This window comes from Andrena cerasifolii, chromosome 8 (assembly GCF_050908995.1).
Source record: "Andrena cerasifolii isolate SP2316 chromosome 8, iyAndCera1_principal, whole genome shotgun sequence".
In the NCBI taxonomy this organism is placed as follows: Eukaryota; Metazoa; Arthropoda; class Insecta; order Hymenoptera; family Andrenidae; genus Andrena; species Andrena cerasifolii.
The window spans coordinates 6,854,939-6,879,622 of NC_135125.1; the positions used below are offsets into that span (position 1 = coordinate 6,854,939).

The 24,684-nt window shown below is 40.7% G+C and overlaps 3 protein-coding genes across 11 annotated transcripts; 1 reads left to right on the top strand and 2 right to left on the bottom strand.

The window, feature by feature from the left end:
- Positions 1 to 14: 14 nt before the first annotated feature.
- Myd88 (myeloid differentiation primary response protein MyD88) lies at positions 15 to 3,106 on the bottom strand. The gene is made up of 8 exons (XM_076817993.1): positions 3,074 to 3,106; positions 1,939 to 2,069; positions 1,645 to 1,841; positions 1,469 to 1,564; positions 1,259 to 1,386; positions 874 to 1,042; positions 634 to 799; positions 15 to 569 (listed from the first exon to the last, which is right to left on the bottom strand). Exons 1-8 carry the CDS (start codon positions 3,089 to 3,091, stop codon positions 128 to 130), a joined length of 1,347 nt encoding a protein of 448 aa, XP_076674108.1. The 5' UTR covers positions 3,092 to 3,106; the 3' UTR covers positions 15 to 127.
- Clip-190 (Cytoplasmic linker protein 190) lies at positions 2,857 to 21,276 on the top strand. Of its 9 annotated transcripts, none has more exons than XM_076817906.1 (22): positions 2,858 to 3,012; positions 3,652 to 3,794; positions 9,107 to 9,175; positions 10,446 to 10,598; positions 10,680 to 10,868; positions 11,620 to 11,821; positions 12,247 to 12,466; positions 13,211 to 13,255; positions 14,165 to 14,305; positions 14,377 to 14,541; positions 15,038 to 15,058; positions 15,882 to 16,062; positions 16,133 to 16,804; positions 16,875 to 16,993; positions 17,052 to 17,364; positions 17,442 to 17,593; positions 17,671 to 19,316; positions 19,380 to 19,470; positions 19,538 to 19,568; positions 19,648 to 19,822; positions 19,919 to 20,097; positions 20,402 to 21,276. In XM_076817906.1, exons 2-22 carry the CDS (start codon positions 3,683 to 3,685, stop codon positions 20,446 to 20,448), a joined length of 4,923 nt encoding a protein of 1,640 aa, XP_076674021.1. In that variant the 5' UTR covers positions 2,858 to 3,012; positions 3,652 to 3,682; the 3' UTR covers positions 20,449 to 21,276. The 9 variants fall into 9 exon arrangements, with proteins under 9 accessions (XP_076674028.1, XP_076674021.1, XP_076674025.1 ...); XM_076817907.1 differs by lacking the exon at positions 2,858 to 3,012 and adding an exon at positions 3,163 to 3,321; XM_076817910.1 differs by lacking the exon at positions 9,107 to 9,175.
- Positions 21,277 to 21,401: 125 nt separating this feature from the next.
- Rpb11 (DNA-directed RNA polymerase II subunit RPB11) lies at positions 21,402 to 22,304 on the bottom strand. Its single transcript, XM_076818034.1, has 4 exons — positions 22,092 to 22,304; positions 21,932 to 22,021; positions 21,624 to 21,798; positions 21,402 to 21,536 (listed from the first exon to the last, which is right to left on the bottom strand). Exons 1-4 carry the CDS (start codon positions 22,142 to 22,144, stop codon positions 21,501 to 21,503), a joined length of 354 nt encoding a protein of 117 aa, XP_076674149.1. The 5' UTR covers positions 22,145 to 22,304; the 3' UTR covers positions 21,402 to 21,500.
- Positions 22,305 to 24,684: the final 2,380 nt, after the last annotated feature.

Genomic DNA, 24,684 nt, shown 5'->3' on the forward strand with positions numbered 1-24,684 from the left:
CTTTACATTTCGAATAGTATGGCGTAAAAGTTTATTAACGACTTTACATTTATACATATTATCAAAATATAGTACAGTCACCTTATTTCTAAATATTACATCGTAGTGAAACTTTCATAGGAGAATTTTATGACTTTACAAGCACTTTCTTCAATTGCACTTTCTTGACATATTTATGTATAAATTTTGTTTTCTGTTTTTTCTCCACAGATTCCGTGGACGTGCTTAATGTGTCCAAGCCAACAAGGGACGGTAAACTCACTGTCCCTGTAATTGATACATACTCTTTCTTATCGTTTTCCGACTTCTTAGTCCATTTTTTCATCGTCCGTTGTAGGAAATTGTTGTGCCTTTTGTTACTGTCTTTTGGATTCTGTAGATTATCTAATCGAAGATCATGTAGACTGTCTTTGGTTTCCAATTTGTCCTTATCGTCGTCTCCCTGGATCTCTTGTGTTTTCAAATGTTCAAAATAATTTAAGTTTTCTTTCGCTACTTCATTCTTATCACCTTTTTCTGCGTTATACTCATGATTCTCTCTTTCAGAAAGTAGTAGTTTGTCAGATATACTGCAAATTAATTTTAATTATTATACGGTATAATAAACGAGCTACACGAAAGTGATGTACTTACCTGTTTGCGCTGTTCTTCACGCTTGGAGTTTGAATAGAATCACGCAATTTTCCCCAGAAGTCATACATGCCCACCCTATTGTAATTTAGTATAAACATGTAGTTCAACTGTGGTGGTAATTGGCATTTTTCATACAGGCATGGTATAATTTTCCTTTGTCGTTTGTCTGTATTCAAAGCAGGTATTATAACGTAATATTCAGGCTATATAAATTGGATTACTGAAATCAGCGAAACATACCGATACCCAATGCTTGAGCGTAGTTCAAGAAAAATTTATTTGCCGGACTTTTGAGAAAATTCGACGACACTATGACGATTAGTCTGTTGCAACGCTCCGATATCAGTGTCATTACAGCTTCGTATTCAAACGTAACTCCGCCTATTAAATCTCGATCTTTCAAGCAAAGCTGGAAAAGCAAGTTTTAATTATATTTCACTACATTCATCAGTGCTGGATTAACCAGTGAGCAAAATAAGCACATGCTTAGGGCATCGAGAGAAAGGGGGGAGTTTTGACTGCCGACTCGGCAGCCCTGCTTTTTAGTCAAATCATTGGAAATGCCTAAGAAATCATTCATTGCGTTGAAGTGATCACCTCGTATAAAGGGGCCTCAAAGTCTTACTTTTAAATTGTGCAGGTTTTCCAATTTGTCCACCATTTCGGTAGCAAACTTAACATCTTCGTCAGCGTACAATAAGAAAGCATCGTAATATTGATTTTCCAGTCCCTGCCTTAGTCTATGAAGATCATCTATTACAGAAATGGAGCATGATATTCAATAATGTTACTAAGCAATAATGTTATTCAATAATGTTACTTACGCGATACTTGCCTACAGTAAGTACTTTCTGATCAACCTCATTTGCAATTACCTCTGCTGATGACTGAGATTTCTGTAGAGTCATCGAATACTTTTCAGCGTCTCTTTCTGTGACACGAAGCATAGAATGTACAGACACTCGGGTACAAAGCATCTTTTGATAAGAATCACACAGTAAGATAACAAACCAAAAAGTTCTAACGTGTCGTCCACGATATCCCATCTGTCTAGTTGTTCCAATATTGCTTGGAAGTCTTTAATCATGATATTCTTGCACTTCTGTTCCCAAACCGTTAAAATATATGCCGACGGATCCGGATTTGTCGTCAGCAGCGGCATCATTTCTCCGGTCAAGTTGGATAAATGTGCGAGGCCTCGCCAGTCCCTGAACATTCGCAAATTTGCCGAAAGCATTAACATATGCGCCGAGTGTAAGTGAAAGTTAAAACAGTTGGTTAATTTGTTCTTGTACTCTTAATTACCTTGGTAAGCCATTTTCGGAGGGAATCACTTTCGGAGGGTTCAATAATGTAGAGATAACTTGTTTAGATTCGTCGGACAGAGCAACAAGTGGCACTACTGACAGATCAACTATCATTTTCATTAACTCGACCTAACCTCAAATTACTATCGCAGATATAATTACTTCAGTGATTCATTACGTCCTAATTTGTACAAACTGCGGTAGATGTTAAAGGGACGTATATACGGAAAAACGAAAAGGTAAATCGCCCTTCAAAATATTGAATTAGCATTGTTTATTACGCCACTATTTACGTGGAAAATATTCATTATTTTTTTATACACAAATTGTATAGTACTTCTGACAACTAATGTCACTTAATTCACATATTATCATAATTCTTCTGCCGACAAATAACATTAATCACCCTTCTCAATTAAGATTATCAATCACGCGTAGGCTTCGAAACAGTTTCTTAGAATCCGTGAAACGTGATGCTCCGATGACCAATCAAAGCGTGACTTTCAACGAAATAGAAAGAGTTTAATAAATTATGCGTTTCACTATTCGAATTATATAAAAGTAAAAGGATCCCACAAAGCGCAAATAAAGAATGTAAGTCGTGTAACGATTCACCATTCAAATACCTAGCTCCATTCATAGATCAAGCTACTTAAATGTGTAACAATGATATAGAGCAAAAAATTGTTGTGGAAACATCTTTTAAGGGGAGAACAATTATGTAACAATAGTCAGTCCGCTGGGCTAGGTATGTGCACGACAGAGTGCATGTTACGACGCGTTAATTGTTAGAAGTATCGGGAAGTATATAGGGGTTGAAGCATATCGATCAAATAATTGCGCCAAAGTAGGGAGGAACCAGGGTAAAATCGACGGGAAATTACGAATTGCTTCGCGAGTAGACCGCGGCGGCACCACCGGCGCCAGGAATTACCACTTTTCCGTTAACTGCCGTGCGAATCTGTGCGAATAGTTGGCGGAGACCGTTTGTGAAAACAGTGATGTTCTAATAGTTGCTTGTGAAATATGTTAATTGATTGTAGCCGAGAGCATCGCGTCACGTTCAAATAAGGTGAGGACGCATCTACACTCTTATCCAAAAGATGAGCACTATAGCTGTCGAAGAGGTTAACCTGCCGTCGGTTTGACATTTTTTTTCAACGTCATAATATCCGCTCCGAACAGAAATTCGTATTTCAAAAATCCCCGCACTCATACGTATAAAAATAACAGACCATATTTCCGTGGCCGTTGGCGAATGTCAATCGTGAATCATATTTCTTTTTTTGCGTAGCCCCGTGAATTGCGTAGTGCGGGAATTTGAGTTTCGATTTCAATCCAGTCGTGTAACGACTTTTCTATTATGCACGGTGCTTGAAGCGTAAGTTTCGAAAGTGATATCGGCGATGGTGTCTGTGTCGAAATACTTGATAAGCAGAAATTATATAATTTTCATATCAAGCGATTCGAGTATTCTTCGGTAAAATGATTTTATTCAGAATATATCTATGGCATTAATTTCGGTCGTCGTGTTGTACGTAATAATGCTTTGTTTGCTTCATAAACTCATGTTTCCTATTAATAGTGTCTCGCATCATCCCGGTTCTATTAATTATTTCATCGGTTACAGCGTAGATCATCTACTTTTATTTCCTACCCATTCCTTGAGTTTTCCTTTTAATTTTACTAACCAATTATTTCAATGTTGCAGGCTTACGTAACAAGGAGTGGGTGTATATAAAATGGCAGAGCCGAAACCATCAGGATTGAGACCACCATCGAAGATCGGTCGACCATGCAGCAATCTACCGCCGAGGCCAGCAGTGCCACCTTCGCCACCCAGGCTGTCGCTGAGTGAGTTTTTAGCAAATATACTTACAATATTCAATTCTGTGTACTCGGCAAGAAAGAACAGGAGAGCATATTCTAGGAGCATACCCTACGAGTAACCGAATGCACGAATTCTTTTGTACTCTAAATACTTAATACTTTGTCAAGCGATCAAGGGAATCTTATCGTATGGATAAGGCAATGTTATCGTGTCAAGATATCGAAACACAATCATTTGAATATATCTGAAATTTACATCCTCTCAGCAAATGCTTCAGCACGGAATTAGGAGGTCTTTTGTTCTTCCATTGGAACCTCGGGTAATAAATTTCCACGGTTCGGAGCAGTGTGGATAGTAGTAAAGCTTCATCGAATTTACTTTAATTCGACATGATTCGATACGCCCGGTGCACGTGTGCCACGGTTCACGGAGCGATCTAGACCCAGGCGAAGGGGGTAGGACTCGATCGGCGATCAATGCGGCTCGTTAATTCCCCACGCCGTGCGGACGAGTACGCCCACGAGACCCTGAGAGGAGCGCGAACGAGCGCTCTTAGAGGCACGAGACCGCGAACTTCTCGCGAGTCGTTCTTCCACCTCTCACTGCAACGCATCTCGTCCGAGCGATCTGGTAAATACATCGACTGATTTCTCACTAACGTACACCGAGGCGATTTTATCGCTCCCCCGCGAACGCCTCGTTCCCCTCCAAGTAATTTACTGGGACTGCAAAGTGGATTCCACTGATATTGGTGCTCGTGTAAGTAGCTGCTAACGGGATAGAAAAATTCATCGTGTAACAATATTAGTTTGTTCCTTGATCCCTATCTTTAGAAGAGTTCTTGGCTCTCCTCTTTAAAAGGCTATCGGTGATTAGCCGGTTGTCGCATTCAAGAATTTTAGCTCTTACGAGAAGCTCTTTAACACCCTCGAAATTTCAATCCCAGGGAGAACCTTTCCATCGCTTTCAATTTAACTAAAAATCATTGCCCTAGAATCTTTGAAATTACCATTTTCAGATCAGCCAACACCCTGCCTCAGTTACTTACTTTCTAACACATTTCCATCCCCGTAGATCCATCTCGCCAAATCAAGCGCCACTGAAATTAATCGGCCCTGGGACCTTCGCCTCCTCGACCTCCCATCCCATCTCAGAGATCCTCCGCCGTTGGATCCCTCCAGATCCAGCCCGTTCGATTATTCATCGCAGCCATTACGAGCGGATAACAAAGCGCGCCGTTGCTGGCATCGAGGGCACCTATCTCGCCTTATTGGTTCATCCGACGAGCGCCTTCCTAGCCGGCAAAACACACGGCCACGAGTTAGGAAGGGACTCCCGGTGCAGCGGTCGGTGCAGTCATCGCATGACGCACGCCGTTATGCAATACAATGTGTGTTTGTTGTGCACACTCGACTCCCAGCCACGTTTCGTCGTTCCACCCACGCGCACTGCCTCCCTTTTTCGGGGGGGCAGGACTTCTGCACGGTGGACCTGCGATCCTTCCTGCTCGGTGCACGCGCATCGGGCGATGCCGGTCGTCTCGGGTTTCGCAACGCGATAGGAAAGCTCAAGGTGACGATGTCAATTTTCGACGGGCAAACGGATACGTTCACTGATACTCGATACTCGCGATCTGCTAGGCGCCCCGCTCGATGGAAAAGGGAAAAATCGGGTGTCCTTTAGATTTTCTATTAGCACTCTAAAGCATTCTTTCCGCATTCTTTATCCTAGTGGGCTGAATTGTTTCTCTGGCATCCCTACTAATTCCGATGGTTTTATCTGGGTTACCGTTTAAGTACCTTAAGTATTTTATTACTCAAAGTCATCTGGGTATCGCAGATTCTCGATAAATATTAGTTTCATCTGATCCCAAGGCGATGATTGATTAAGGTGGGCGTAAGTTTGCCCGACAGCCGCCAATGAATTCTTAAGATCGCTTGCGCTTAAAGTGCCCCCTCAGGACCACTTCTACCACTATCCTTGAAATCGAAACGCTCAGAAGCAGTTATGCTTGCGGAGCTCTGAATGTACCAGTGTTGTTCAACATTCATGGAATTCCTGTTTCAAGGTGTCGTCGCTTGTGACTCTGAGTTTGCAATCAGATCATTCAGGTGTTTACACGTTTTTTGTCACACTGCTCATTAGCATTCCTTCGCAGCTCGTGTTTGTTTAAGGTGACGATCTTTCGCCCTGACGTAATCGGCCTCATGGTGTCCCAGCATCGCCGTGACACCATCGGCTAAATACGGAGAGACAAAACGGCTTATGAAAAGGTAGAAGTGGGATATTGCTCCTTTTAGGCACGCTCGGTATTTAGCGGCCGGTTTCTCCAGCCGATCCACGAATTTCAATTAACTGCGACTTGGCGCCAGCTGATGTAACCACGCTGGATCGCATTCTTAATCCCGCTCGTGGGCCGTAGATTGGTAATCGGGTCGAGAAGAGTCAGGTAGCATCTCGGTGCCGTTTTATTATTCTTAATTGCTAGGAATCGAGACTGTCGTTCGATTGCTACTGCATTTACCGCGGAGAAGCTTGCGAAATTAATACCACGTTGTGGTATCGCTACTGTATTCGTTCGGAACAATACACGGACAATTCAGTTTAATTTTGTCGTGAGCAATCTCCAAGAGTATTCGCCAGGGCTACCTTCCATTAAGGGGGAACAACTCCTTGAAGCCCGGAAAAAAGTGCATTTTTTAGAATTTTTTCTTTAGATATCCATACTTCATAGGAAAGTAATTGTTATGGGGTTTAAATGTGCATGTAGTGGACACTATTTTAGAATTTTTGTGTGACAAAATATACAGTTTTAATCAAGTTATAGAGGTCGCCGTAGAGCGCGACGCGTCGAACACGATCTGATGGTTTCCCACTTTATTCACGTCGCGTTTATCTGAGAGAAAAAAGGAGAGGATTTTTTTAATCTATATTAATATAGTTACAGTTAAGCGCACGGAAATTAAAAAGAAATTATATTTACTATTTTTTCCACCCCCAAATACATTGATTGTTTCCTTAAACTTTCCCCTTTAAGCTCCGCCATTTCTCCAAAAATTATTGTAATTAAATTTCCGTACGCCTAACTGTAACTATATTAATATAGATAAAAGAAATCTCTCCTTCAAGGTGTTGTTCCTTAATTTGGAAGCCTACTAGTTTCTTATATAATTTATTCCGAAGATTCCTAGAGCAACAAAGAGATTTCTAGTGGAGCAACTTGTGGCATTGGTATCTTTGGACCAGGAATTAATTCAATGCAATTTGAAGGCGTCCAGCGCAGTTTGAAGGTATCCGATGCGGGCCCCGAGGCAAGAATGCTTTTGATACATCAGCGAGTTGCCATTGAGCGCGATTGAAAATCGATTCTGGAGCAGAGATCTCGCGGATCGCGTTACAGCCCGATCATTAGATTAGATTCCAGGAACAAATTGCTACCTGCGACGATCGCAGTAGTAATCGAATAGGCTACAGTCGGCCACACCATTAACCTTGCTTACATACATACACGCGCGGCGCGAGGCTGAAGCGGCTGAGTGGATTGTATGACTACCTTTACACGGTATCGCGTTACGATCGGTCAAGGTGCTTGACACCACGCTGCCTTTATTTTGATACGATCCTCTGTACACTGGATGTCCCCGTAGAAAGTCAAAACACCGGCGCGATTCAACCTGGATCGGTGATCGTAACTAGAGCTCGCCTGAATTCACCTGAATTGGAAGTCAGATTCCTTCGACGTGAGTCACGTTCGGCGATTAGAATCGTTAATGCTTCGTTCCACCCGTAGTATCTAACAATTACAACCAGCTGGTATCGTCTCGGAGCTCTCTTAGAGACCTGGATCATCGAATTCAGTAATTTAATTATTAAGTGACGGGACCTTTTTACAATTCAATCGAACAGATCTGAACAGATCTTCCCTTGTATTCGATGAAAAGTTACATTTTCAAGTTTCCCCAACGTGACTCGCGACTGGCGATTAGAAATCTTTATTTAAATAAACTTTCGAATAACGAGTAACAGTTACAAGAGTTACTCGTCATTCGTTCGTTAACCCGAGTTAACTCTACTCGATATGCGACGAATAGTTTTGTTAACTTTCATTCGTTGTTCGAAATTTTAGTTTTAAGAAAAACTTTTATCCCATCTCCGCTAGAAACTGATGCCTGCACAGTGTTTGAGAATGAGGAACTAATTGCATGGTTTGCGACCTCGTCAACGGACACTTTCATCGACTCCGTTCACTTAAGGGTTGTCCTTAAATTACGTAAGGCTTTTTTTGGGGGCGGGTCGCGAATTTCTTACGTTTTCTTACGGGTGGTTCAGGTAGCGTCTTACGTAATATTTTTAAATCTTATTTTCAATAAATACAAATTCTATCATTAATATTCCAGAAAAGTAGTTTTAGTTTAAATCTCCCGAAACCAAGTTGAATGAATTATATAAACCTTTAAAAGAATTTGAATAACTGAACAAATTAAATGTAAAAAAATGTTACTTAAGAAGGGGGTTGCAATATCGAATCTTACGAATTCTTATACTGGGGGAGAGAGGGGGTAAGACTTCGCCAAAATTACCCTTACGTAATTTAAGGACGGCCCCTTAATTCATAATTCGGGGATAACAGAGGTTTCACCGATATATTTATCGCGGGATCGCTACGTTCTAATCGCAGATCGATCTAGTCGAACAGAGACCACCACCCACTCAAACGACCTACTATCACCGGCGCCCACAGCGTCTCATGAATAGTTAATTAAATCGGGAATCGCGATATTTTTCTCATTTTCCTTCTGCCGCGGCCGGCAATACGGTCGACTGGTGCAATTGAATTAATACCGAGACAACCGCGATATCGTTATCGTGTTTGCCAGCGCGCGAAACTGACATTCTGCGTATTAAATCGGTCATCAATCTTGCGCATTGGATTAAAAGACTAGGAAAAGTGGGAGTATCCTTTCGCCGGGAACTCTTCCTAGTTTCTCTGGCGATGGTTAGAATCGAAGCGCAGCGCGCACACACCCTGTTAATTGCTCCTTTACATAACTCCCCCCCGTCTAAGAACCTCCGAGGCGAAATTAACTTCCTGCATCGCCGATCTGTCCATTGATAATCGAAAAACCAAGCCCCCGTCGGGGAACGCGTGTCACGCGTGCTCTTATGATCCGTGACTTTTGTTCCGTAATGCCGATATCGAGTTACACCATCCAAGCTTTGTGATGTTCATTGTTTAATGTCAGTTGGATTGCGATGTTCCACCCGTGAGACCGTGAGCATGTTTTGTCTTGTACGATTTGCATTGTTTCTTGCGTTGTTTTGCATGACACCACAGACCAGATGGACCATCTCTGGGAAACGCACGGCCGTCGGTTAAGCGAGGCTGGCCTGCGCAGAGGATCAGGTAGGTGCTTCGATCATTGCCTAATTCCCCCTTTTACTCCGTACTTTCATATTATGTGAGATTTGGGCAGTTTGCGACAGTGGCGCCCTTGGGATTCAAGCTTGGGGGTGAGCCGAGTTGAAGGGGTAAAAATATTTCTAACGCAATTTCTATAAAATTCTTCAGGTGGTTGTGAGTATTTATTTAAAGAATAAAATTCAGTTTTCTTTTCTTTTTAGAAAGCCCCTTCTTTGGGGGTGCTAGGGCACCTTGGCCCCCTTGTAGGTGCGCCACTGCTTTGTGATGCGGGGCGATGCAAGTGTGACGTGCCTGATTCCTCTAGTTTTGCTTTTGAAGAGATCGATGAGTTGAATAACTAGTTATATACCTACTCAGGGGGATTTATTACCTTAAAAGATACTCACAGAAAACCTCCCAAGAGACCAGCATAAGTTATTTAAAGGGTTGCATCTACCTAGAGGTCTGGAAAAAACATACAAGTTCAGGAATTTTTTTTTGGAAAGGTGTAAGTGAAAATCATTCACAATGTTTTTCTACTAAAAGGTACATCTTTTAACTATATTATTCTAAACTTTCATGAGATATCATGACATGGCTTGGATATGAGTCGTGTTTTTATTTTAAGCATTAGTTGGTGGACTTTTCCTAGGCTAAAGGATGCATCTGAAAGCAAAAATTCAAATAGATTTTGAAAATAAAGAACTTTCAGAAGTACCTGACGTTCTCATATTTTTAAATTTTGCAATAATGGAAATACTTGCAAAGCCTTCTTGAAAAACAGAAAAGAAAATATCTCCTTTAGTTAATAATAATATCTCATGAAAATTTAGAATAATATAGTTAAAAGATGTATCTTTTAGTAGAAAAACTTTGTGTATAAATTTTCACTTATACTTTTCCCCCCAAAAAATCCTGAAGTTGCTTGCTTTTTCCGGACCTCTAGGTGGATGTAACCCCTTAAAGACACTTTGAAACAAACATCATTTAGCTAGAATAAAAGATTACATTTGCGTCGCCCTGCAACTACCCCAGACGCATCGTTCACCCCGCAAATTGCCCCGCGAAAGCTACCCCTTCCGTCTATCCAATAGCATGTTCGTGAACGCGCCACTAGCTTAAACCAGACCGCGAGAGTTGCCAAACGATTGACTGCTGGTCAAGCGTCTCCCAACAGTGAACTCTCAGAGTCCCCAGTAATCCCAGCAATCCCAAGAAACGAAGCAGAGATCCCCGGAGCTATTAAACGTGTTTGTGGTTCGATGTCGGACAGATACTAGCGTGGTCCTGACAGAGGACACCGACAGCTTTATAATAGGAGACCGAGTATGGGTGGGTGGTACGAAACCCGGCTCAATCGCCTACATCGGAGAGACCCAGTTCGCGCCAGGGGACTGGGCCGGCGTCGTCCTGGATGAGCCCATCGGTAAGACACTCCCCATAGAGCATTTTACTCGCCTCTGTTGATCCGGAAGAGCTGGAGAGATTGAACGATGATGAACTTTAGGGAAGAACGACGGCTCGGTGGCTGGTTCCCGGTACTTTCAGTGCGAGCCAAAGCGAGGGATATTCTCTCGCTTGACCAGGCTGACCAGGGACCCGTTGACCGACTTCCCCATGATGTCGCCGAAGACCCCGACGACCCCACCCGACAGCATCAAAGGAAGCCTCGGGAAGTCCATGTCTCCTTCATTGAGTAAGGATCGGTGCAGATACTCCCCTCGCCCGTAGCGTGCTTTTATGTCGGAACCAATCTGTGTGCAATAAAAGGAATCACGTTGTCCCGCTGTGTCCCTCTGGCTCCAAGAGATCCCATGGTCCCTCGATATGGGCCATGGGTTCCTGCGGGGTCCAGGCTTTCGCGGACGATGGGTGCCTCCATCGTCGGTCACCGTTAATTGCACGCCACGTAGAGTACCTCGGATCACACTGTGCGACGTTAATATTGTAAAATTATTCTGTCGTCTAACATGTAGCACGCTGTGTTTTATTTATCAGCGGTAGCGCCGAGGCGGCTTTATAGATCCCATTAAAAGAACGCGCCTTCCTCTTGCACTCCACTCCACGTCATATCTCCAATATCCCCAGGTGTGTAGTATTTATAGTCAGACCTGTTTTCTTGAATCGTGTTTTTTTTTTAGTGAATAAATAGGATGTGCCACCAGCGATCCCTCGCCTTTTTACCGCCAGTAATAGAGTAGACCGTAGATGTAGGAATTAGATATTCTCTTCCCTTCACGCTGAACAAAGAAGCGTTCCTTGCATGCGCTATGCTGGGTGGAGAAGATATTGACCGTTCAATGGCTGAGCCTGCGAGCTCCTTTTTCTCTAGGTGAACATAAGAGTAGAATGATTCGGAGGGGTGAGCCTTGACCGGCCAATATCTCCCGCCCCGAGTCTAATGGACCAGAGGGGTCGGTTTGTAAAGCATGTAACTCGTCACACAGACGCATCCACGACGAGTCTGTCGTCCACTGTGTCGCAGAGGGATCTGAGGATAGGCGAGAGGGTAATAGTGTCGTCGAGCCAGGGCAGCAAAACGGGTGTGCTTAGGTACTTGGGCATCACGGATTTCGCGGCTGGCGAATGGTGCGGCGTGGAGCTCGACGACCCGGTGGGGAAGAACGACGGGTCCATTGGTGACAAGAGGTCTGCATCGTTCTTCCAACAAATAATACAGAATATCCCAAAAAGAACCCGCATATCCAAATGTCTAGGAACAATATCTTAGGTATCTGGACAGTGGCGGATTTAAGCGAAAAGAGCCCGGGTGGCAAACGTTCTGAGGGTGCCATTTTTTAGGGAAAATGAAGAGGTTGTTTCCTAAAAACGAGCTAAGTGTAGTAGTACTGAAAAAAATAGTTTTTGGATACAATTATAATTTGTTTTTGAATATGGCACCCTGGGTGTCCGTCCGTTAAATCCGCCACTGTACCTGGAGATTTAGAGATGTAGAAACTACCCGTACCAGATAATTTCAGCCACCTTCTCCCTTTTGTCCTGAAACCTGAGTTATTGCTACTTAATTAAGCGCCCGTTAGTGCAGCCTGCTAATTGATTTAGCATTGATTCAGGTACTTTGAGTGTCGACCTAAATACGGCCTGTTCGCACCTGCGCACAAGGTCAGCCGTTCACCATCCAGCAAGAGGACGATCTGCATGGTGCACCGACCAACCGGCGCGTCCTTGAACTCCTCCCTGAAGAAGGCCAGCTCCAGAGAGTCGCTGATCTCGCTGTCGAGCATCGCCAGCACGGCGACCACAGCCACCAGGGCTGGTGTTAGCACCGCGAGGGTAAGATTCACGGTGCCAGAGTGAGCAGGATGGCCTGTACTGCAGCTTGCATCTTCTGCCCTCGGCGCAGACCCCCGGCTGTCTCTACTGTTTCGTACGCTGCTCAGAGGAATTAGCATACCACACTTCAATAGATTGGGACGAACGTCTAAGACGAGGGACGAGAGTCTTGTCTACTTCGTTGATGCTTTTATGAGATGCCTAACTTGTAGATTAATTGTTCGAGTAAGTTGGTCCTCTGCTTCCTTTGAGCAGCGTAGTTTCCACGTGGCAAACATGTTTGCGAATGGAAATGCGAATTGTTATTAACTTACTACTTGCAGCTAGAGACGCTGTTAGTTTCATAGAGACACACGTTTTATTTGTTGTTGTTGTTGTTCTTGTTGTAGCTGTTTTTGCTGAGTAATACCGTAGAGTGGTAGATAACCAAGCCTAGCTAAAATCGAGTTCGATGCTAGATTCGAAGAATCGTTCAGTATTCCTAGTATTTAGAAACTGTGACTTTGTTAGCCCTGTGGCTTTTACATCGTTGTTGAACACTCGAAGAATTGCCTCGTCAAACAGTATTCTATTGTTAATACTCGGGATTCATAGGATTGTTATATACTCTTGTTAACCCAGGGATAGTTATTTGTTAGGGGACGATGTCGGTAAAGACACGGAGGGAGCTGTGGCTTAAGCGTATGGCTGTTTCAGTTTGCATGATACATTTTTATTGTTTTTTTGTTGCATCCCAAATTCCAGAGGCCTGTTATGCGCACGTCGACACCTGCACGAACCACCCTGCAGGTGAGATCATGATCTAACATTTACTTGTATTGCCATTGGCAGTGGAAGCGCTCTTTACAAATAGTACGCCATAGAAGTAGATTAACAGATGCGTTGTGATTATTTATTGCCTAATTTTAAGCATAATCCTCTATGATTTAAGAGCCAAAATATATTTAGTTACCTTTACCATTTAGTCGTAGTAGGTATTGCAATTTGGTCCGTTAGTGTGTAATTCCTAGTTGTACCATAGCTGATAAGTAGTCTAGGAAAGTAGTCAAATACTTGTACACGATGATTAATAAAATCCTCCGTCCGTCCCTCCTAATCTCCCTAAAATCTACTTCCCCGCTCGGATGGGTACCTGATTTTAGTTTTAATAATTTATTTCACTCGTGCTCTCCAGACGAAAAGTCCTTCGTTAATGAAATGAAAAGCTACTTCGTTTAAACGAGTTCTTAACTCCAATCATTTGCTTTGTACGCTTATAGATGTTACTCTGTGTTTAGTTGGAAATAAAATTGTTCAGTCGATTGCCGACTCAGAAACCATGATGCAGTTGTCGTGTATATTTAAGCTGCAAGTTATGCACTGCCATTCCGCTCTTCGCTTACATATTTACCTCGCATTTATTAGAAACTATTCACCCAGTAGTGCAAAAGCTCAGCCGTAACGAGATTCTGTTAAAGTCGAGCGAAGGTAGTGCTTCTTCTGAAAACGACAATTAAATAGTAGCTTCTTGTTAAATGTACAAACGGAAAATATAAAGATACGTAGCAAGCAATGGTACAATTGATTCCAGCAAGCATGTACCCTACTCACCCGATTCCCATGAGAAAGATCTAATAGCATGTTAGTCGATTTCGTAGAGATAGAACCGGTAGCGTAACGGAGAGTGTAATTTGTCTTAACACGGCCCCATCGTTTTAGGAAACTTTGAAGGAGAAGCAACAGGAGATAGAGATCCTTCGAAGAGAAAGAGACTTGGAACGCGAGCGCGTTACGAAAGCAGCAAACCAAGCGGACCAGGCGGAGCAGTCTGTGCTATCGATAAAGCAAGAATATGAGGAGGTATAGCTTCTAACGTTGCGCGCTATTTGCATGCTTGCATCGCAATTACTATCGTAGAATCTCGATTTCAGTACCGAGAGAAAATGCAGAAGACCGTCTCGGAGGCGGAGACTGCTCTTACGAAATTACTCGAGGAGAAGAATGCGCTGGCCGTGCAGCTGGAGGAGGAGAAGAGGAAATGCGAAGACCTGCTGTTTCGCTTTGAAGAAGAGTCCGTCAATAAGGACGATATTCAGGTACACATCTTAATCATAGAATTTGTATTCCAGATGTATCTACACATTAAGACGTTCACAGGAAAGATTCTAGACACGCTTAACGATTCTTAAAATCTTGTCAAGTATCCGGGAAAGAATAAGGTGAAATGAACAAGACTTACATGCTTCTTCATCATTCCTTTCCTTCTGTTTCACTTTCTTTAATCAGATTTCTGTTTCGCCCGTTCTGTTTTAAAATATCGGTGTAGAACCGTCGCTTGTCGGAACTGTAAAGAGTCGCAGGTATTACATAAAACTAGCAAATAGATTAATACGCTTCCATTAGAATTAAGAGCTTCCCCATGATAAGTGGTGGTGGGTAAAAGAAGCTACGCGCAGTTAGAGACGTGAAATTGCCCCGAATAGTCGTTCGTAAGCTACCGCTTGTGCCGTTGCTCGTAAAATTTCACGAGGCACACGACGTACTTTTGTCGAGGCTGTGGGTTAACGCAAGAAACTTATCGTTTATTTTCAGAAAGAGAGAACTGAGCAATGTGTGAGTATGCCATGGCAGCCGTTTGGGACAGCGGAAGGGTTGATGATGCTGTTTTTCTGCACCGCTTCTCTTATCGTCACTGTAGTCATGTCGTTTAGCATTTCATCACAATTTTGCCAGAGAACTATGTGACGTCACTAGACACCCTCTGTTCAATGCTTTCGCGACTAATTCTTCTTCAATCCTCGAGTTAACATTAAGTTTAAAAGTTCAAGTCACGGTGATGTGCATTGTTCGTCTAAATTATTACGATACATTTAAGAAATAAGAGGGTCTCGCGAAGTTGAAATTGTATTATAGAACGAATAGGTTTAATTCGTCACGCGACACGTGATACGTTAAAATGGTGCGGGATTAACACGCTTTGCGGTGCACTGCAGAATAATTGTTAAGTCTCCAGTAACGCTTCCTTCACGCTCGATCTGTGCTTTACGTATGAATCGATTGTTAATACGTAGCAATTGTTGCGCCAACATATGAGGCAATTTAAAGAGTAATGTAATTTATTTATTTATTTATTTATTGTAAATTTCGTTTCGAATACTATGTTGGAATTTTGTATTTTCTTTCGTTTGTTGTTTCACGGTTGTATATTATTACATGGCAAGATCTAATAACACGTTTTGCATTTGTTCAAGCATATCAGAGAGTCATATCTTTGTACTTCATTTACATCTCTGCCTTTCTCACGATCGATTAGATGTATCGGTCATTGGGGAATCACTAATCAGTGCCCTTGTTGTATATCTTGATGCGCTTCATGTTAGTTGTCACACACGTAAATTGGTCTGCCTCCGTACTAAACAAGCACGTTTGTCATTAGGTGATAAATACTGTAAATGAAAACAGGATCAGGGAGCTCGAAAAGCAATTGTCGGAGGAGAGGGAACGTATTTCTCGGCTTGAACAGGACAACATAAAGTTGTTTGAGACTGAAGAGGAACTATCGCGCCTCCGTAATGAGGCCTCCAGTGCTAGTGCTCAAGGCAAACATCAATTGGAAGGTAGTGTAAAAAATAGTACCTCACCGAGCGTTATTTCGCACTGCTCTTTTCTAACGTTATATTGATACAGATTTACAGAATCGAAATAGAAGTTTGGAGGAGACGAAAACTAGTCTTGAGAAGGAGATGCTCGAGAAATCGACGCTTGTGGAGCAATGCGTCGAGCAAATGAAAGAATTGGAGTCGAAGTTGAGAGAAAATCAGAAGGAGAACGAGGCGCGTAAAGTATCGGAGGCGAATCTGCAGGCAGAATTAGAACGAGCGATGAAAGACTTGCAGGAGAAAAATGCGTTGATAGAAGACATGAGAAAGGAATTTGAAAGTAGTATAAGTATATTAAAAGAGGAATTGCGACGAGCTACAGAAACGATAGAGACTATGAAGCAAGAGAGTGTGAATGAAAAGGAATTGTTGACGTCCAAGTATCAGCAGATGGTCGAGGAGAAAGAGAATCTCATAAAGGTGAAGACGCAGGAGCTGGAAGGTGAATCGAAGAAGCAATTAGAAGTGCAGAACGTTGCTTTGGAAGATCTCAAAGCGGAGAATTTAAAGCAAATCGACAAGCTCTCGCAGTCATTCAACGATCGGTTGAATGAGAAGGATTTGAAGATCAAGGAGGTTTCCATGCAACTCGATGAGAAAATATCTGAAATTGAAAAATTGATGAGCGAGCTATCTACTCAAGTTGATGTGAGTAAAAACAAAGACGAAGAATTGACCGTTGCTTTACGGAAACTTGAAGGTATGTTCGTGATATAAAAATTGTTTAATAGAAACATTTTAACTTGTTATTAACATTTTGCCTCTCACAGAACTGAATGAAAAGCTTAAGTCGGTGGAAGAAAGCAATGCCGTACTGTCTAAGCAAATACAGGAATATCAGTCAAAGGCTGAAGATAGCTTCAAAATCGTTCAAGAGAAACAAAAATTAGTTAGTATCCTTTTTATAAAACTCGATTTTATTGCTGCTGATTGTTGTATTTTTTTAGGAGCAAGATATCGTTTCTTTAATCGCCACCGAGGCAAACTCATCGACGCAATTAAAAAAATTGAGCGAAGAATTGAAGGTAAAGGAGAAGCAGTTGACGGAGCTTCGTTTCAATACCGCGGCTGAGATAGAAGAATTGACTAAGCGTTATCAGGGACAGATCGAAGAGAAAGCGAAATATATCGAGCAAGTAAATGCGGACGTGTCTCAGAAATCTTTACTGCTTGGCAAATTGGAGCAGGATATAATCGAATTGAAATCGATCCTTGCGAACAAAGACGAAGAAATAAGAAATCTTATAGAAAGAACTTCAGGTAAACAACGTACATATGTAATTGTAATTTTTACGCTTAAAAGTTTGTTACTAGCATTGTTAATCTTTGTGCTTCAGAATTGCAGGACGCTCTCACGTTATCGGAGCAAACAAAGACAAACCTGGAGAGCGAACTTCGAGTGTTTGAAAGCAATGTAGAAAAATTGAACCAGCAGGTGGCTGGCGCGGAGAATAAAATATCGCAAGTAACAGCCCAAAAGGAAAAACTGGTTGGTAGTTTATTTTTCCACAGTATTAATATCGAAATTTTAAAGTAAAGGCTCTTAATCCATCGAATCGTATTTAGGAATCTGATATTGCAAATCTGGTAAGTACTTCCACTGATTCGTCGGAGCAACTAGTAAAATACAATGAGGATTTGCGAATAAAAGAAAAGGAAGTTGAGGAATTAAAAGACAAAGCTTTCAAGAGCGAAAGCATGTTGAAATCTTTCGAAGAAAAATTATACAATTCAGGGTTGGAATTGAATAAAGCTAATGCACTGATTGAGGAGCAGAAGTCAAAACTGGAGGACAACAAGTCTGAATTAGAAGTACATAAAAAATTGAGTACAGAATTATCTGACAAATTAAAACAGATCGAAGCGGTAAACATTGAACTTGAGAAAACAATAAATGAAACTGAACACGTTAAACATAATCTTAAAGAAAAGTCTGAAGAAGTGTTGAGTCTTCAAAATGAGTTACACAATAACAAAGAGGAAGTCCTCAGCCTTCAAAAACAGTGTGACGCGTTGCAAAATTCGCATAAAGAAGAAGTATCGTCGCTGCAGAAGCAACTCAATGACTTACATGCGGAGTTAACTGCCTCCCAAGAAGAGACGAAGGCTTTGCAAAAGGTAAAATCTAAGTTAGACGCGGATCAAAGTGCTAATCGGTGGTCCATTGAAGAATTGACAGAGAAGCTTACGGCTGAAGTAGGAAATCGTGCAAAATTAGAGTCATTGATATCTGAAAAAGACTCCGCTCTCCAAGAAGTACAAAGTAAGTACAAAGAATTGCAAAAAGCGAACGAAGCTTTAATAGCTACTAAAGAAACCACAGACAAAAATCTCGAATCGTCGTTGGATACTATGTCGAACGAAGTTAAAGAATTGAAAGATAAGTTAGTTGATGCAACGAACGCTATTAAAGATAAAGAAGATTCTCTTTCTCAAATGAGGAAGGAAGCTGAACAAACTGTAACGCAGATTTTGGGACTTAACGATACGATAGAATCCATGAAGGAGGACCAAGCGCGTAACTTGGACGAACTGAAGAGAATACAAGAGGTACTTTCGAAGAAAGAACAAGACGCTACTAGCACCGCCGAAGCAAAGGCGTCCTTAGAAGATACCGTGAAAACTTTGGAATCGCAGCTAAAAACTGTGAGAGAGGAATTAAATGCGAAATCTGATTCGCTTCAAGCAATAGAGTGCACGATGAAGGAACTGCAAAGCTCCAAAGATGAATCTATGGTGAAGTTGCAGAATAATTTAGAGTCTGAAGTAAAATCTAAGGAAATTGAGCTGAAGGCTGTAGTTCAGAAAAATTCCGAGCTAGAACAGAAGCAACTCTCGCTTCAAGGTGTGATAGACAAACAACTCTGCGACTTGAATAATAAAGAAATAATAATCGACAAATTAACGGCACAAATTAAGGCAGTAGAAAGTGCACAAACAGAGAAACTGAAAGTAGATGAACAGACGAAAAACCAGGAGCTCAATATCGTTCAGAGCAAACTGGACGAAGTAACTAAAGAGAATAGAAATCTAATGGACACGAAACAATTCTTCGAGAAGTTGGTTAGGGAGAAGGAAGAGAAGATAGAAGTTCTGACGAATACTATGAGCAATAAAGAAAAAGAAGCTGAAAAAAATATGCAAAATTTGATGGAGAAGTTGAATCGCGTGTCATCCGAGTCTGCACAATTGAAAGAAGCACAAAGTAATTTGTGAGTAGAAAGTTGTGAATATTAAAATGTTCCTGTATTTGTTGTATAACAGATCATTTTTAGGGAAAGAGAGAACAAACAAGTTACTGCTAAATGGATGGAAGTGACGAATCAATTGAAGCTGACTCGCGAAAATATGAAGAATAATTATGATGTAAGCTTCCTATTCTGATGTTAAGAGTCCAGATTATCAGACAATACATTACTTATTTATGTTCCAGGCGCCTGGAGGAGATATGAAACAACATATAGGTGAATTATCTTACGATCGACTAATTGTTTCTTATAATTTCTCTTCGGCTACATCACTAGATAAATTTATTTCTTTCAGTCGACAATGATATTGATATATTGAAATTGAAAGAAGAATATGATATGGCGAAAAGTCAAATAGATTTCCTGAACTCAGTGATAGTAGATATGCAGCGTAAGAATCAAGCTTTAATGTGTAAAGTTGAAGTTCTCGAGATAGGAGTGCCGGCTAATGAAGCCGACGACTATACTCAGTTCGTAACATTTAATTTTCGGATTATTGATTATATAAGTAATACAATATGCTATTAATTATTTATATCTCTATGTTATTAATCATTTGATTTTAGAAGCACATTAGACAAACGCATGGCTGCGCCGCGTATGTTCTGTGATATCTGTGATCAGTTCGACTTGCACGAAACAGAAGATTGTCCTCGTCAAGCTCAAGACTTCCTAGACACAGAGAAAGTCGCAAAATCTCCAAAGAAACTATCAGTCGAGAGACCGTACTGCCGAAACTGTGAAAGTAAGAATTCGCTATTCAGAATTATACGAATTCTATGCCTCGCTGCATCAATTTACAATATTCTCCCCACTAAACGAAGAAATAGGCATCCAAAGTTCTCCCCGAAAAAGTTCCTCAAATCGGCCAAAGATTTTCACTTCAACTAACACCTCCCTCTTTTGTTATACACTACTTCTCGACCGATTAAATCACAACGTTTGTTTCCAAGATACTCGTTTTCTCACCCTTCCGACCAGCTATTTTAACCACTTATTCTCTACGTCTATCCAATTCCATGTATAATGCATTTTGATTGTTTTTACAGTGTTCGGGCACGATACGCGCGATTGCGATGATGCCGAGACGTTTTAACAGCGTGTTATCATTCGTAGTCCCGTTTCACTGCTTGACAAAGATCCTAGATACGAAAAGACGTGTTAAAATATTGCAGAGTATATTTTTATATAAAAGAATTTAATGCTTACCGTTGTGTGTATGTCTTCCCGCATAGGATGTTGCGCGTGTCCATCCAAAAAGAACGCCCCCGCTGATGTAATGAGAACCCTTTACTCCCGCTCTGAAATCCGTCGCTGAAAGGTCTGTTTACGTTTATAGATATGTTTCGTGTCTTTATGTTTACTCTACTTCCACGTAATCGAGCAAGTACAAAGCAACAAGGTTCATTTATAAGTCAATTTACGGTTGTATCATAGGAAGCATATTTTGTTAAACGCATACCCATACCATTTGTAGAAATCCAATGTAATTATGTACATACACCGTAGTTGTTTATATCGAATTGTACACGTATTTAATATTTATTGTAGCGTTTGAGAACGCAATACATTCAGTGACAGTTCCTTTACTCTAAGAAATATGTAATCAGATCTCGAGCCATCGGCGGTAAAAATTTCGGCGTCTCTTATGCCGTCCTTTAATTTTGAGAACTTGACGTAACGATTCGACTCGTAGTACACCAGTTCTGAGAGAACGTTTGCACGCCTATTGTAAAAATGAAGTGAGAGAATCGTTTCAGTCGAGTTGTACTACTGTCACTTACTATCGTCTTGCCTTTTTAATTTTGAGCTTTAATACAGGGTCGATACATTCACTAAATTAGACCTGTCTTTGAATGTACACTTATTATTATCATAGGGCCACCCTCTGTAGTTAAGAGAAATAAAATTGTAATGGACTGATCACAGTATTATTCATAACTTTATCTAAGCAGTCCTGTGCTTTTGGGAATTCAGGAATGGGTGAAAGCAAAGAACACGGTTTCTTTGAATCATCTTCGTTTATTCATTCATATGTACAAACGTATATCGTTTTCAACTTATTTATTAAAATTATGTCAGGTCACTTTGTCATACAAATATTCTATATACATAAGTGCTTAGTAGCTATAAGTAATTGACCACGACTTAATCCAGGCCTTCTTTCTTCTCCTTAATGGCTTCCTGAAAGTTTTTTGGAAAGAACATCATATTATAATAAATTGAGATATGAAATATATTTGTTTGTACGATTTATTGGTCACCCTTTACCTTGAAACGTTCCTCAAATAATGAAAGCTCGGCTATGAGATCCGTAATTGCATGCATGAAAGCCTCGTGGGGTGTGTAATCTGATGTCGTTTGGATTCTAATCACGAATTTGTGTTCCAGGGGGTGTGGAACCTTGTATCCAGCGAACAGAACCTGGGGATCCTTCAGCAGTTGACTGTTAAGTGACGATCAAGATCTAAGTATTAATATTCATTTGTACGATAATAATATGTACTATAATTATATTTCTGTATAATTAAGGTGAAATATTTGTACTGTTTTGAATAACATATAGAAAATGAACTTACTTGCGGATCATATTTCCCAGTGTGTGATCTTCCTTGTTAACCGTAAATATTGCAGCGTTGGGAACCTTAGTGTCCTGTTCCTTGATTATCCTATCGAAAACGTAAATTATATGAAAGTTATTTCAGACATTTCGAAGGTTAAACGACTTGTGGTACATACTTTTTCTCTCCTTCGTACAGAAGGAATGATTCAAAGGTTGGAGGCGCGTTCATCTTCTATCAAAATTACTATAAAATGATCGATTAAAAAGGTTTGTGAGTACCTTACTGGAAAAAATCAACTGTTATTGTAGAGTCACAACACTTCACACAGAAATTGACACAAATATACAAATCACACGGTGCAACCCTAAACTAAAGTTAGATGCATGGCCTAAGAAAGGCTATGGCTATGTAGCGGTGAAACACAAACTAATAGCGAATTCGGTACCTCGCACTGACTGCACTGGTGCCAAAAAATTACTTGGATTGGTTGATTCTTATAGAGATAGTATGATCCTTTCTATCAGAAACAACCAATCCAAGTCATTTTCTGGCACCAGTGCAGAGTCAGTGCGATGTACCGAATTCGCAACTTACAGCATATATAACTCTAAAGATTCGCATAATCCACCATCTTCAGTTGTGTAAATAACAACCTCCCGAAAGTTAGCCCCTCATTGGAGTATATATCAGTTTCTTTTTTATGCAGTCGATTGTGTATCGTTTGTATGTACGTCATTGTTCATTAGTTTATATTATTTATTCATCAATTGACAATTTATAATAAATTATACAAATTTGACTGAATTTTTTTTTAGACTCAGCCCCTCATTTATATTATTTTCCATTATTCACCAATAATTTCATATGGAATTGATCGTTTGTCGTTTGTACATCTTTGTTCACATTGACATTTTTAATGAATATGCGTCTCACTAGACCCCATAATTTTGCGCATGCGCATGGATGTGCACAGAGGATCTACGTCGTGACGTTGTATATTGTAGGCAACATAGGGAATGACACCCTGATTTTGAGCTTCAGCAATCTTACAACATTCCTGCACCATTTTAAAAGGATAGTACAGTGTAAAGACCATACAATTTATTATATTATATATTGCTTCAACACCATTCTTACACTTCAGACAACACACAACAAACATAATAGTTGATAAGTTTGCATACTGGTTGGTCCCCAGAAAATGAATTTTGTTAGGTTACACATTTTTTTATTAGCAAAGCACCGAAACAGAACATGAAATACACTTATTACACGTCCTCTGCAGAAAGCAGTTATCAACAAACATTATATATACAAAATTGTATTGAATGTTGAATTGGGCTAGTGAAAATGCGCAGACTGGATGTGCGTGATTATTATGTGGTCGGCTCCTCGAAGTGACAGAAAATATAACATGAAGCGAAAAGAGGTATTCTGAATTTCAGCTTCGAAGGCATCCTCGATTCTCTCTCCGAAGACGTTACTTAGTGCCACCTCTTTCGACATCATGTTCTCCTGTTACAAAGCCCAATTTTGTGCATTCTGAAAATTTATGCCAGATTTTGGCCCAGGTATCAGGAGAACATGAAGCGAAAAGAGGTATTCTGAATTTCAGCTTCGAAGGCATCCTCGATTCTCTCTCCGAAGACGTTACGTAGTGCCACCTCTTTCGACATCATGTTCTCCTAGTACAAAGCCCAATTTTGTGCACTCTGAAAATTTTTGCCAGATTTTGGCCCAGGTATCAGGAGAACATGAAGCGAAAAGAGGTATTCTGAATTTCAGCTTCAAAGGCATCGCCTTAAAGTAGCGAACAAGAGCTACGCCTTTCATGGGCCTTTAAACAGTTCTCGGTTGATGTGATGCTTTTGAAAGACTCGAAGCTTGTAATTTCTGAATAGTATTCCATGGGCACTAGTTGCAAAATTTTCTTCAATATCGACTTATTAACAAAGGAAATCTATGGTATTCTTAAGGAAATACCATAGATATTTGAAATTTGGATAGGAATATGTAAAAGGTATTTCTGAATAATAATACAGTTTGTTTCAAGTTTCTTTCTATATATTTGCATAAAAGGCCTTTACAGTGTTACAATAAAGTATAAGGTATATATAGTCACTATTTTCTTGTGATTACTATCAAGGTTTCCATCATTCCGTCGAAATATTCCGAAGTTAAAACCTGTAAGAAGAAATATATTTTTAGTAACTTGACTTGTCTATTATTGAAAATGGGAGAAACGTTACAACATTTTGTCACGTATGAAAATATATTAGTAAAGGGAATAATTTTATTATGCAACATGTTGATTGAAATTAATCGTTTTAGATTTTGTTTCCGGTAAGATTTAATATTAATTCCTACCACTCGTAGCACTGTAATCTTATTTTAGAATCAGTCGGTAACGGTGGGTGCGACACGAGCAGCGGCCAATTCAGCAACTACGTACTCTGAAATCTGTTGAAATGCTGTGCGTGTGTGCCGTGCTTGTAAATGTGTGACATGTTTAGAGTTTAGTGTGTGCCGATGCGATGTAACTAATCTCACATACTGTAACTAGAGCGATTATTAATCGTGTATATTTCTGCTTTACAGGTAAGGAATTTTTACATAAAAGACGTTCAACCGGCTGCATTTCCGACTGTGTTCATTGAGATGAAATTTGCACAAGATACTGCTTCAGCCGAACCAAAGACCTAACCCAGACCTTTTTTTTTTTTTTTTACGTGGAGAAATCCCTAACGGATACCCCTAACCCTCACCTA